General features: G+C 31.7%; 1 protein-coding gene across 4 annotated transcripts in view; it reads right to left on the reverse strand.

The window, feature by feature from the left end:
• Wwp1 (WW domain containing E3 ubiquitin protein ligase 1) overlaps window positions 1–12608 on the reverse strand; it is a 104205-nt gene that overhangs the window by 57698 nt on the left and 33899 nt on the right. For 3 of the 4 annotated variants that reach the window (XM_026381756.2, XM_026381564.2, XM_026381626.2), the window contains 5 exons: window positions 9267–9405; window positions 8631–8755; window positions 3014–3151; window positions 2857–2923; window positions 33–217 (listed from right to left, as the gene is read on the reverse strand). In XM_026381756.2, coding sequence (XP_026237541.1) covers window positions 33–217; window positions 2857–2923; window positions 3014–3151; window positions 8631–8755; window positions 9267–9405 — 654 coding nt within the window. The remainder of the gene's footprint in view (window positions 1–32; window positions 218–2856; window positions 2924–3013; window positions 3152–8630; window positions 8756–9266; window positions 9406–12608) is intronic. The other variant, XM_026381689.2, reaches the window with a different exon arrangement.

Genomic DNA, 12608 nt, shown 5'->3' on the forward strand with positions numbered 1-12608 from the left:
TGAAACAATATGTCATAAATAGCAACACTTACCAGTGTCATTAGTAGGCTCAGATGTGAGTGCTTTGGGGGCTGGTGTATTTTTGGGTCTGGCAGCAACCTGAGATGGAGATGAAGGTGTGTTGTCTCCATTAACTACATACGAACAGCATGAATTCTGGACAACAGTATTGGTAGGTATGTGATTATCTACTCCATTGCTACTCTCAACAGCCAACCTTTAAAAAGAAAAAGTCTTACTTCAATAAGTATAATTAAACAACTTTTCATTAGAATGTTCATGAAAAACATTTGCTGAGTTCTTAACATTCAAGTAAAGTGATAGGTATTAAGTGTGATGAACAAAGATATGGCCTACTATTATTATTATTGAAGTTTCAGTAATACAATACTAGCAAGTAAAAATACTGATATTAAAAATATACTAAGTTCAAATAAATCAGGCCCTTAAAATAATGATCCAGTTGTACATTTTAATATTTCAGTATAAGAATATTAACCTATTTTTAATTCTCTGTAGTTTCAAAAAACTCATAAAATTTATAAAAATCAATTTTAAGCTTATAATTTTATTGAATAATAAAAAAAGCTGAAATGTCTGTTAATATTCATTACAAAGTATTTTGTAGTAAGCAATAAAATTCTGAGTGTATGATGATCACAGAAAGTTAACTATTATATGCCAGAATTATAAAAATTTATGATATATAAATTAATTGCAAATAAACAAATAAATAAAAACTAGAACTACAAAATCAAATATTTTAAATCCTGTTGCCAATAGGGAGGAGTTGGAAATATTTTGGAAGTGGCCAGGAAAGCTTTTCCAAATACACAGGACACCCTACATCCACCAAGCAGCCTAAGTATTGTTTTAAAAATACAAATCAGATCTTGTCCCTTCCCTACTTAAATCTAGGGATTTAAAATCTGGAATAAAATCTAGGCTTCTTACCTTAGTCAAAAAAGCTTTTGAAAATCAGCCACATTTCCCACCCCATCTATGTCCCTGACTTATTTTTTCCAAGTTCCTTGCTCACCTTGCAAAAAATATACTATAACAATTTTATTAAGTATGAAAAGTATTCAAATGTGTATTTTGAATTATTATATACCAGACTAGAATTATAATAAGATTTTTGGAAAAGGTTAATTATACTCTAGAATTAAAAGAATCTGTAGAAAAGAAGTTAACTGCAAATAAACTCAAAGCCTTTGAACTTGTTCTTCCCCTCAGAGTTCTGTATGGAAAGTTTTCTTAGCTTTTTAATTTTAGCACAAATGGGACTTTCTTGGAGACGATTCCCTGATCTCTCTCTTTAAAATAGGTTCTTCTCCATTCCTGTAACCTCCATCCTACCTCAATTATTTCACAGTTCTTATCGCTATATTCGGTTAGCTTATTTATTTATTCTGTAGTCTAATACCAACATCTATCCCACCATAATGTAAATTTCTTGGGAACTGATCTGGTACTCTTAGTGTTTGGACTAGTGTCTGGTACTGAACAGGCACTCAATAAGCATCTCTTAAATCCTCCTCTCCCTTGTCACCTATGAGATATATTTAGGAAGTTTTAATTGGTACTGAGAAAAGCTTCCAAATGATTCTAATTTGTGTACCCCTCCACAGCTACCTAATGAGAATCAGTGAGTGATTCAGGAGTGAGATGAGAGAATCCATCTGAAATCCTCATAGTACTGTAGAAACTATCCTTAATTCAAATGTGTTACTATGAATAAACAATATTAAGTTTTAGATTGGTAGTCATTCAAGTTCCACCACCTAAAATTATACTTTAAAGAATATAAAAAGACGTATTTCACACGCTAATAATTTTAATCAACCTAATTATTGTCCACTTTTAGTCATTAATTTTCTCACTGTAAATTATAATGTGGATACCAAATATATTTAAGGCAAATATACATTCTAGAAGGTGTACTTACCTGTTCAAAGTGTTTTTATGAGAATCATTTAATGGCAATTTAGGAACAGTGCTATTAATAACTTTGTAGAGTAATAAAGATCATACTTTATACATACACCAACAAACCTTTTCAAATGTACCTAATCAACTTTATAGTAATATATTTCTATATTTTCAGGTTTTAATTTCACAATATAGATCTATTATTCACTTGCATTGCACTTTAGATACTTCAACCAAAGAATCTCAACTGTCATGAAATGTGAATGCCAGGAAGCTTTTGAAATGGCAGGATAATTTTTGTAGGAAGATCATAATATACAGGAGAATGACAATTCCAATAAAACATGATTTTTCCACAATATCTGACTCTATTTACCAATAAAAAGGCCTAAATATAGATTTAAAGACATTTCAATAGAAGAATGAAGCATTAACAAGATACAACATAAACGATGAACCCTGAAACATTATGCTTTGTCAAAGGAGCTGGTCAAAAAAGTTCACATGTTATATGAACGTTTAATGTGAAATGGCTAGAATAGAAAAGAGAGAGAATGTAGATTCCTGGATAACAGAGGCTGGGAGGAAGGAGGAATTGAGAGTGAGTAACTACTCATGGCTATAGTTTCTTCTTGGGGTGGTGATAAGAATGTTCTGAAATCAGTGATCATAGTTGGCCATCTGTGAATATACTAAATTCCACTGAAACATGTACTTTGTAAGAGTGACTTCTGTAGTACGTGTATTGTATCTCAATAAAACATTATTTTATAAAGCTATGCTCATAAGCATTCAACAAATAACAAGTTCACATATAAGCTGTTAAATTATGTGGCAAATTCTAAACTAAGTTTAAAATTTAGAACGTCATACATAGGAAATGTTTTATCATATCATCTCAAACACTAAAATAAAATATTCTACCTGGTAGTTGTCCTTGCAGAAGATTCTCCATTTTCATGTAAAGCATCACCATTTTGCTGTATTTCTACTGAATAAGAAGAAACAAACACTCTAGGTTTTTATATACTCCTTGGCAATCTTTTCCTTTAAATTTTAAAAACACATAAAGTCAGCTTACTAGTTGGAGATGAGTTGCAGTTTGTTAGATTTTCTTGCTCAATCACCAATCCATCAAGCACAACTATCAATTCACCAGTTTGCACTATGCCATTCTTGTTTTCCAAAGAAAGTTTTAATTGTTCTTTCACTTTTTCCACTAGAAAAAAAAAATCGTAATTTAAAAGCTTTTGCCACATACAAAAATGTTTTAGAAATCAAAATTACATTTCAAGAATTACTCTTAGGTTCAGTACCTGACAGTTACATTTGGAAGTAATTTTTTTGCTTTTTATCTGTAGTTCCTTCTATACTACACCAAGATCATTCTCTTTCATACCTTGTTAAGTAACTCTTCTCCCCCAACCCCACACTTTCAACATCATCTTTCATTATTTCCATGTACAGGACGAACTTCAGAGAACATGAATTAGGTGATGCTGTTACAAATTTCAACTCTGCAACTAACTAGGGGGACTCTGCGTAAAGTTATTCTAACTTCTTAAAGCCTGTTTCCCTGTCACAAAATGGAAATAATAAGAGCTTCAAACTCTAGGCACAGTCATAAAGACCTAATGTAAAGCCATATAGAAAGCACTAGCACCACACCTAACACAGTTAGTGCTCACTAAATGCTAAGTACTGTGACAATAGTTTGTTATTTCTTTTTACATTAGTCAGACACTTCACTCCCATTATTGGAGGACCTAGCTGTAACTGAATGAAATTCAAGTGATTTCATACCAACTTCTATCATACAACGTATTAAAAGTTATTAGTGTGGGGCAGAAGACATGGGAAGATGAGAGTGCAAGCGTACAAAGTTTCAATTAGAAGAAATAAGATTTTTTTCTTTTGAAATACACTGTACAGTGTGAATATCATAAATAATAACATTACACATTTCAAAATCACTAAAAGCCTAACTTTCAAATTTTCTCACTACAAAAAGTGGTATTTGAGGTGAAGTGACAGGTATGTTTATTAGCTTAATTATTACATTTTATTTACAAATCATCATATTACCTTGTATCACACAAATATATACAACTAAAAACTGTCAACTCAGAATTTTTAAAAATTTAAAATTAAAAATTCATCAATGATCACTTTAGTATCCAAAATGGGGTCAGTTACTTCAGTCTGATCTTTAGTGACTTTCTTTCTTCTTCTTAATATTTTAGTTGTCAATGGTTATTCATTCATTCATTCATTCATTGTGCTGGGAATAGAACCCATTTCTTCATTCTTTTTTTTATTGTGTTGGGAATAGAACCCAGTGCCTCACACATGCCAGGCTAGCGCTCTACCACTGAGCCACAACTCCAGCCCTCTTTAGTGGCTTTCTGAAGCTACTGAATTCATGGAACTTTTCACATCTTAAAGTTCATAACTTTGATATTGCTTATATTTAACAAATTTGAGTCCCTGCCCCCATTTACAAAACATCCAGCACAAACATCTTGAGTACCTATCCATGTACAGAAAAGACAAAAATTTACAACTAATACTGGACAGGAATTCTTTTCAAAACAATTGAAGAACCATGTACTTAATAGAATACCTACTCAACTATTTGTGGTACAATTAGCCTTATCTCCATTCTAAATCAAAAGCAATTAAAGAAACTAGGGGAAATAAAAAAAAAACACAAAAAACCTACAAAAGAATGAATTTCAATTTTATCTAATAATCTATCTCTGAAGAAAACTATATTGACCAACATTCTATTTCACTGATGTTATCTTCCTCCATTTAAAGTGCCCAGAAAGAGACTGAGCTCTTTCATAAAATATTTAGCTATTTGAACATATTACTAAAAAAACCCAGCATTTTGAAATTTTTTAATATAGATCTCTGTGTAAATTCTGATTCATTTGTCTATTAATTGTATGCATTCTCATCCTAGAAAGACAGATTTGTTGGATATGCAAACTTTTTTTTTTTTTCAGGGGCATCTGTCCTGAGCAGGTATAAACATTGAAGGATTTGTGATAACCCAAACCAAACACATTTCTTTTTCTGAATCACAGAGCAAGATTCATTTGTGAGGCATGCTATGATGTCACTTTCCTTCATTAAAAGTGACATCATCTGTTACCTATCCAGTCCAATTCCGTTGTTTTCTTATTCATCTCGATTAAAGTAGAACTACTTTCTTTTTTTTTTTAATTATCAGTTGTTCAAAACATTACAAAGCTCTTGACATATCATATTTTATACATTTGATTCAAGCGGGTTATGAACTCCCATTTTTACCCCGTATATAGATTGCAGAATCACATCGGTTTGCAAACTTTATATTGATAATGATCTTCCAAATCTCTGAAGAAAGATACTATTTCACTACCTTTCCCTATCTGCTGTTAATTCTACAATTCTAAATTATAAATCTTTGCAAATAACTTGTTTTATCTCCATGGATCCTTTTAAAATCTGTCTTTGGTGTCTTGCATTTCACTATGGTATGTCCAAACATGACTTTCTCTTTGCTATTTTATTTGGGGTAATATCATGTTTTTCATTATTATTCAGAAATTTGATATCATTATCCCTTAAAATATCTCCTCTAGTCTGGGGGTCAGCAAATTACAGTCCATACGTCAAAATCTAGCCTGCCTTTGTAAATAAAGTCCACCAAAAAAAAAAAAAATCACCTGTTTTTATAAGTAAAGTTTTATCTGAATATAGCTACACCCATTCATTTACATATTTTTCATGGCTAATTTCACTCTACAAGGGCAGAAGAGTTGAATCAGTACAACAGAAACTGTTGGCCTATAAAGCTTAAATATTTAGTATCTAGATCTTTCTAGAAAATATTTGTTCTTATATTCTGTAATTTTTGACAGGAGCTTGTTCTCCAATTTAGTTTATAGGTAGCTACTAGGAAAAGATTTTCTTTGCTCGCCCTTTATTTCAAGGAGGGACCTCTGTCATTTTGCAAATCATCAATGTCACAAAAATTTGTTCTGTCTAGGATCTAGTTGTTCTTTCTGTGATAGGAGGTTCTTTACAGCATATATTTCACAATTCTGAACATGGAAGATTGAAGTATAATACTCTGAATCATATAACTATTTACTATCACATAAATAATTCCCACTTAGGGCTGGGGTTGTGGTTTATTGATAGAGTACTTGTCTAGCATGTGCAAATTCCTGGGTTCAATCCTTAGTACCACATAAAAATTAATAAAATAAAGGTAAAAAAATAATTCCCACTTACATGTATATGTTTATATGTTTATAGAGAGATAACAGTATTATTCCATCACAGTATTAACACAGAAACTTGGATTTATTCATCTATTCAATATGTGAGTACCTATTCTGTGGCAGGCACAGTTCTCTGGGGAAGACTGATCTCTGACCAATACAAACTAGAACACCCTACCATTCCTTTATTGGAATTACCACCACCACCAGAATTGATTTGTTTTCTGATCTACCTCCCCAAATGAACTGAAGGTTCCAACACAGCAAAGGGATCTTGTCCATCTAATTCAGAGATGTATTCTCAGCATGTGACAGATGTATTCTCAGGCACTTAATAAACATTTAAGTGATTAAGACAGTCCTGTCCTGGGGAAATTTATTCTTTTTTTTTTTTTTCTTTTTTGAGAGAGAGAGAGAGAGAGAGACAGAGACAGAGACAGACAGAGAGAGACAGAGGGAGAAAATGAATTTTAATATTTATTTTTCAGTTTTCGGTGGACACAACATCTTTGTTGGTATGTGGTGCTGAGGATCGAAACCGGGCCGCACACATGCCAGGCGAGTGCGCTACCGCTTGAGCCACATCCCCAGCCCCAAGGGAAATTTATTCTTATAAGGCAGAAGTAGGTTTTTTCCCTATCACTTAGACATTCTTCCTTAGCTTAAGAAGAGCAAAAGAATAATCTGAGACACTGAGGAACTAGGTAAATAAGTCAATGATTTATCCTATAATCATGAACTTGTTGAAAATATGTTTTCCCTAGAGAAACAAAAGCTTTTCAAAAATCTTTGTTTTTAAGGTGCTTTACAAATTTATATTTAGCTCACACTCCTACTGAAGCTGTTTTTCTAAACTGCTAGGATAATGTATTAATTATTTATTGTTGAGCAATAATTATCCTAAAATTTAGTAGCTTAAAGTAACAAAAACCACTTATTATTATTCATAGCTTCTACAACCAAGGAACTCAATAGGAGCCCACACACATCTGGCAAGTTAGTGCTAGATGTTGAAAAGAGACTTCAGTGCTTCCTAAGAGTCTCTCAAAGTGAGTAATACAAGGGACAAAGGCAAAAGTACGAATGGCTTTTATAACCAAGTGTCTCTCTTTTCTCTCCTACAAACTGGAGTGTGTTTTTCAAGGACCTGAAAGCAATTCTTTTAAAATGTAATGATCAGAAAAGACAAGGCAAATCTCTGTCTCTCTGGGAGGACAGAATCCTAACCTTGCTAATTGCCATACATATTTGGCCAAGTTGCAACTATGCTGATCAACCTTTGGTAATTTTTCACTTTTCTGACTACTGAATTCCTGCTCAAACCAACTCTTTTTCCCTTTAAAATGTCTTATCACCTGTGTACAAACTGAAGTTCAGTTTAGTTTAAAATGACTCCTCCTTTTTACAAAAGTGTTATTACCGATTTAAATCTACTTATGAAACAGTGAAACAAAGAGGGTAAATTAAGTCTTAGATATCAGTATCTGATGCTGATGACATAAGGAAAAGAAAGCTAAAAAGACCACACATCTTTGCAGAGGTAACTAAATAACTTCTATAGTTTAGAATGGTGTTCAAGTGATCTAAACTCATAACTAAAGGTAATGTTTAAAAATTGGGATTTTAGGACTGGGGTTGTGGCTCAGTGGTAGAGCGAGTGCCTAGCATATGCAAGGCCCTGGATTCGATTCTCAGCACAACATAAAAATAAATAAGATAAAGGTATTGTGACCAACTACAACTAAAAAATAAGTATTGAGAATAAAAATTATTTTTTCTTTAAAAAAAAAAGCAAGACTAAATTCTAATTTTACAATTCAAACAAACAAAAAGTAGAGGTTGTACTGTCCAACATGGTAACTACTAGCCATATAAGGCTATTTAAATTTAAATAAAATGAAATACAATTTAAAGTAAGTTCCTTAGTTGCAATAGTCTCCTTTAAAATGGTCAGCTGTTTTCTGCCCTTGGATAGAAGAATTACAGATAATTATACTATTCTGTGACTTTTCTAAATTCTCCATGTTTTCTGCAATGAATTGATTATAAAATGAAAAAGAAATTTTTAAAGTTAGAGTTTATTATATTCCAATAAAGTTGTTATTAGTCAAAAAACAAAGCAGAATAGGCTCAGATGATTTTTTTAATATTTAAAGTATATATTAAGTAAACAATAAATGGCTGACAACCACTGATAACAGGGTATTTGTGGATAACTGAAGTCATTTTTGTAAATCTATAGGATGCCAAGAGGCTAGGGTCAATATTACCTACTTTATATAATGCCACAAACTTAAAAGTAATTACAGGCAAGAAGTAAAGTTCTCTTTTATGAATACAGAATTGTTTTTTGCTTTTGGACTTTAAGGTATGTTCAGTGTCTGAAACTTATGAAGAAACAAAAGTAGAACAAAAACTTACATTTTCTATTGTGCTTTAACAGAGCTTGTTTCAAATCTATCGTTGCTCTTCCTAATAAAGCATCTGCTTTTAAGGTGTGATGGCTCCAAACTCGAAATTCCAAAGTACTCTGTGGGGTCACATTTCTGCAAGGGTAAAATTATAACAAAAATATAGAAGTATACATCATCATTCTAAGTGGTAATCCCTCTAAACCATTTATTTCAATAATATTTTAAATTGGGAACTTAGTTTATTTAATATTGTATGAAATAGTAAATTGTCTGAATTATGAATTAAAATATTTTAAGTACATTCTAGATAAGAATTTTTTGTGGCTAGCAAATCAAAACACTGGCAATACACTGAGAGTATACTGAGATTTCACAATAATGCTGTTACTATTGGAATAAATTTCTGAAGATTTTTTTTTAAATGATGGCATTAGTTATAATACTTTATGTAAATTTTTTAATAAATTTATACCATTATATCACAAATGCCAGAATTAAGGAAGACCAATTTATTTATAAGATATTCAGAGAAAATAAGGCTATGTGGAAATTAGTTAATAAAAAAGGCAAGAATTATTACACTTCCTTTATAAGAAAATAAAATAGAAGCACAATTCTCTTGAAAATTTTGCAAAGTACTTACACAGTTAGCTGTTCATCCCATTTTGGATTAGAAGAACTACTGGATTTGGCTGTTTTTTTAATTTCTCCATCTACAACTACATCTGTATATGTTGCTGTTCCAAACCAGTTCTTTTTTCTTTTTAGTTTGGCACTAGAAACTAACAGAAAAATGATGATCACTATTGAATATGTATAGTTAAAAAGTAGGATTGCCTACTAATAAACCATTAAAAATGGAACTGTATTTGTTGTACAACTAGAACTCTTCTTATTGGCGAAATTTAGACATAATACAAAAGGGCTACTGATAATACCTGAGAATCATTTGACTTTTTAAGTTTTATTGAGACATAATTCACAAACCATATATTCATCCATTTAAATGGCACAATTCATTGATTTTTAACATCTTCACCAAATTGCATTTAAAAATCACCACATTCAATTTTAAAACAATTTTGTTACCCCCAAAAGAAACTCATATCATTAAGTAGTAACCCCTCTGTTTCCTTCCAACTACCCAATCCTATTGCAGCCCTAGGCAACCACTAATCTACCATCTATCTCTACAGATTTTTCTATTTTGGACATTTCATATAAGTGAAATCATCATACACGTGGTCTTTTGGGACTGCCTTTTTTCAATTAGCATAGTGTTTTCCAGTTTTACCCATGTTGTAACATGCATCAGTACTTCATTTCTTTTCCTGACAAATAATATTCCATTATATGGACATATCATATTTTATTTATGTATTCTCCCATTAACAGACATTTGAATTGTTCACACATTTTGGCTGTTTTGCCTCATGCTTCTATAAATTTGTGTATGAAATTTCCCTTAGGCATATTAGAAGTGAAATTGCTTGCTAACATAGTAAGTCTCTGCTGAGTAAATTCCTATCAAAGTGTATGAAGATTCTGATTTCTCCATATTTTTACTTACCATTGAATTTAATTCTAAACTTCATCAATGCTCAAGAAAAAAGTGCCTACAGATTTAACATGCCTGTTAACATCCCTTCTAAATGGATGTTACCTTCTAAATGGTATTCATCATGTAACTGTTGCACTTGTTAAAAATAAATGTTTCACCTGGAACGATGGTTTCAAAAAAAAAAAAAAAAAAGAAATATCTGCTTTTTCAAATACAAACTTTAAAAATAAAAATGTGATTATAAAAGTTCATAACCCTTTACAAAAAGTGAATTTTAAATCTGATTTACACAAGATATAAGGGAATTAATTTAAACATTTTACTTTAATGTTTAAAACTACTAATCTAAATAGGGGACTATCTACTTTCAGGGCAAAATGCTGAATACCAAACAGTAAAATATCTTATCAAAATCACTTCTATCATCAATCACCTATGAACAGAGAAGAAAGACAAAGCCTCCTCCATGTCATATACATAGGATGTTTAAGGATATGAAATACACCAGCTATGTAGCTTCCATTCTATAGTGAGAGAATAGTTGTATAAACAAACTGATGAAATTCAATGTAATAAGTACTTCAGCAGAGGTTGTGTTTGAAATACAGTAGTCCTCAATATTTGAAGAATAATGGAATATTCAAGGCAAATATTGTATTTAAGTACTGGCAACACAGCACTACCAAAGAATGTGCACTGTTATGTCTGAAGAACTACTCTCAGGGTCTTGGCAAAACTCATTTCCGTCCTTGGCTGTTCCAAGTTGCTCTAAGTTTCAACACCACTGGACTGATGTCAAAGACCCAGACTTGCTCTCTCTCAAGGTATCTTGCAAATAAGCTTTTTCATTCCAAATAAAAGTGTCATTTCCTCAGTATATGCAGATTTTATCCATACACTAGAAGAAAACAGGAAGAAGGGGAATGCAACGTAGAAAGGTGTTAAAAGCACAGGGTGTAATTTATCTGTGTTCATATTTTAACTCTTCCAATTACTAGAAGCTTGACCTTAAAAGAAAACAATTGACCTCTTATCCATCAATTTTCTCATCATAAACAGGAAAACCATAGAATCTGATTCTTAGGATTGGTGAGTGAGGGCATGTTAAACTGCAAAACACCATCATTGTCGAGGAATTCCTGGCACCCAACACAGTGACTATTACTCTATTATTACTGATCATATAAGTATTAACTTGTCTGACTTAACTACAGAACCATCCAAAATACATCCATTGTATACCTTTAATTGATAGAGTGCTCAATAAGGAAAGAGATTTTTTTAAAAAAATGATTTTTATTCTCACAAGGAAATTATAATATGCTGGCAAGTAGGTGCATATAAACACAATACTATGATTTAAATAGCCAAAGACAAATTATTCCAATCAAGAGTTCTTACTAGTGGAAATATATAGAATAATTTTATTTTCCCATTTAATAGGTTTTCTTTTAGATTTATACACAGAATGTCCTGTAACACAAGGTTATATAAAAACTGAAAACTATCAGAAAGGGGTACAATGGGTGTTAATATTAAAACTCCACTCACAATAACCTCCCTTTAAAAAACAGTCATACATTTAAGAAATGTATAGGATACACACCCATATATATAAAGCTTTACTGACATAAAAGAGAATGACTTGATACATTGTTGGATTTTGAAATTTTAACACTTAAAGATTTCAATTACCTCCAACTTAATACAATACTTTAAAATAAAAACAACAACATATTGGTGTTGAGTGTTTTTGGTGGGGGCAGAGGAAAAGGAAGTTAAGACTCAAATTCAAAAGAAAGGCAAAAAAATTAGAGAACAGTGAAAGCATGCATAAAATGCAATGTAATAAAAGATTTCTCCAATTATGGGGATAGGGTTACAGGGGATTAAACCAAGGGCACTCTACATTTGAATTACATCCCCAGCCCTTCTGTAATTTTGAGACAGGATACTGCTAAGTTGTCCAGGCTGGCCTCAAACTTGTGATCTTTCTGCCTCAGCCGCCCATGTAGCTAGAATTATGGCAGGCATCCTTATGTCCAGCTCTCTCTACTTTTTAAAGTATTATATGAAAAAAATACAACAGTCTGACAGTGATATAAGAGAAATGAAGAGAATAGAACAAGATATTTCACATCAACCAGAAAAGAGAGATTATTCCCTACATGTTTGTTGAAGTAGTTGAAAAGTTTATAATTCACACCACTAATACAAAAATAATGACTTAAATTTTTTATTTTAAAAATTGAAATTAAGTTACAAGAAAACCTAACAGGTAAAAAATTTAAAATATATTTTAAAAAGCCCATTAATTTTTCAACCTCAAATAGTCAAATGATTATGTCCATTGTATAAAATAGCACATGCCATTATTATAGTAGGTAGTGTTCTGTTTGATTCTTTCTATTATAGTTTTCCTGC

This window comes from Urocitellus parryii, chromosome 7 (genome assembly GCF_045843805.1).
Source record: "Urocitellus parryii isolate mUroPar1 chromosome 7, mUroPar1.hap1, whole genome shotgun sequence".
Lineage (NCBI taxonomy): Eukaryota > Metazoa > Chordata > Mammalia > Rodentia > Sciuridae > Urocitellus > Urocitellus parryii.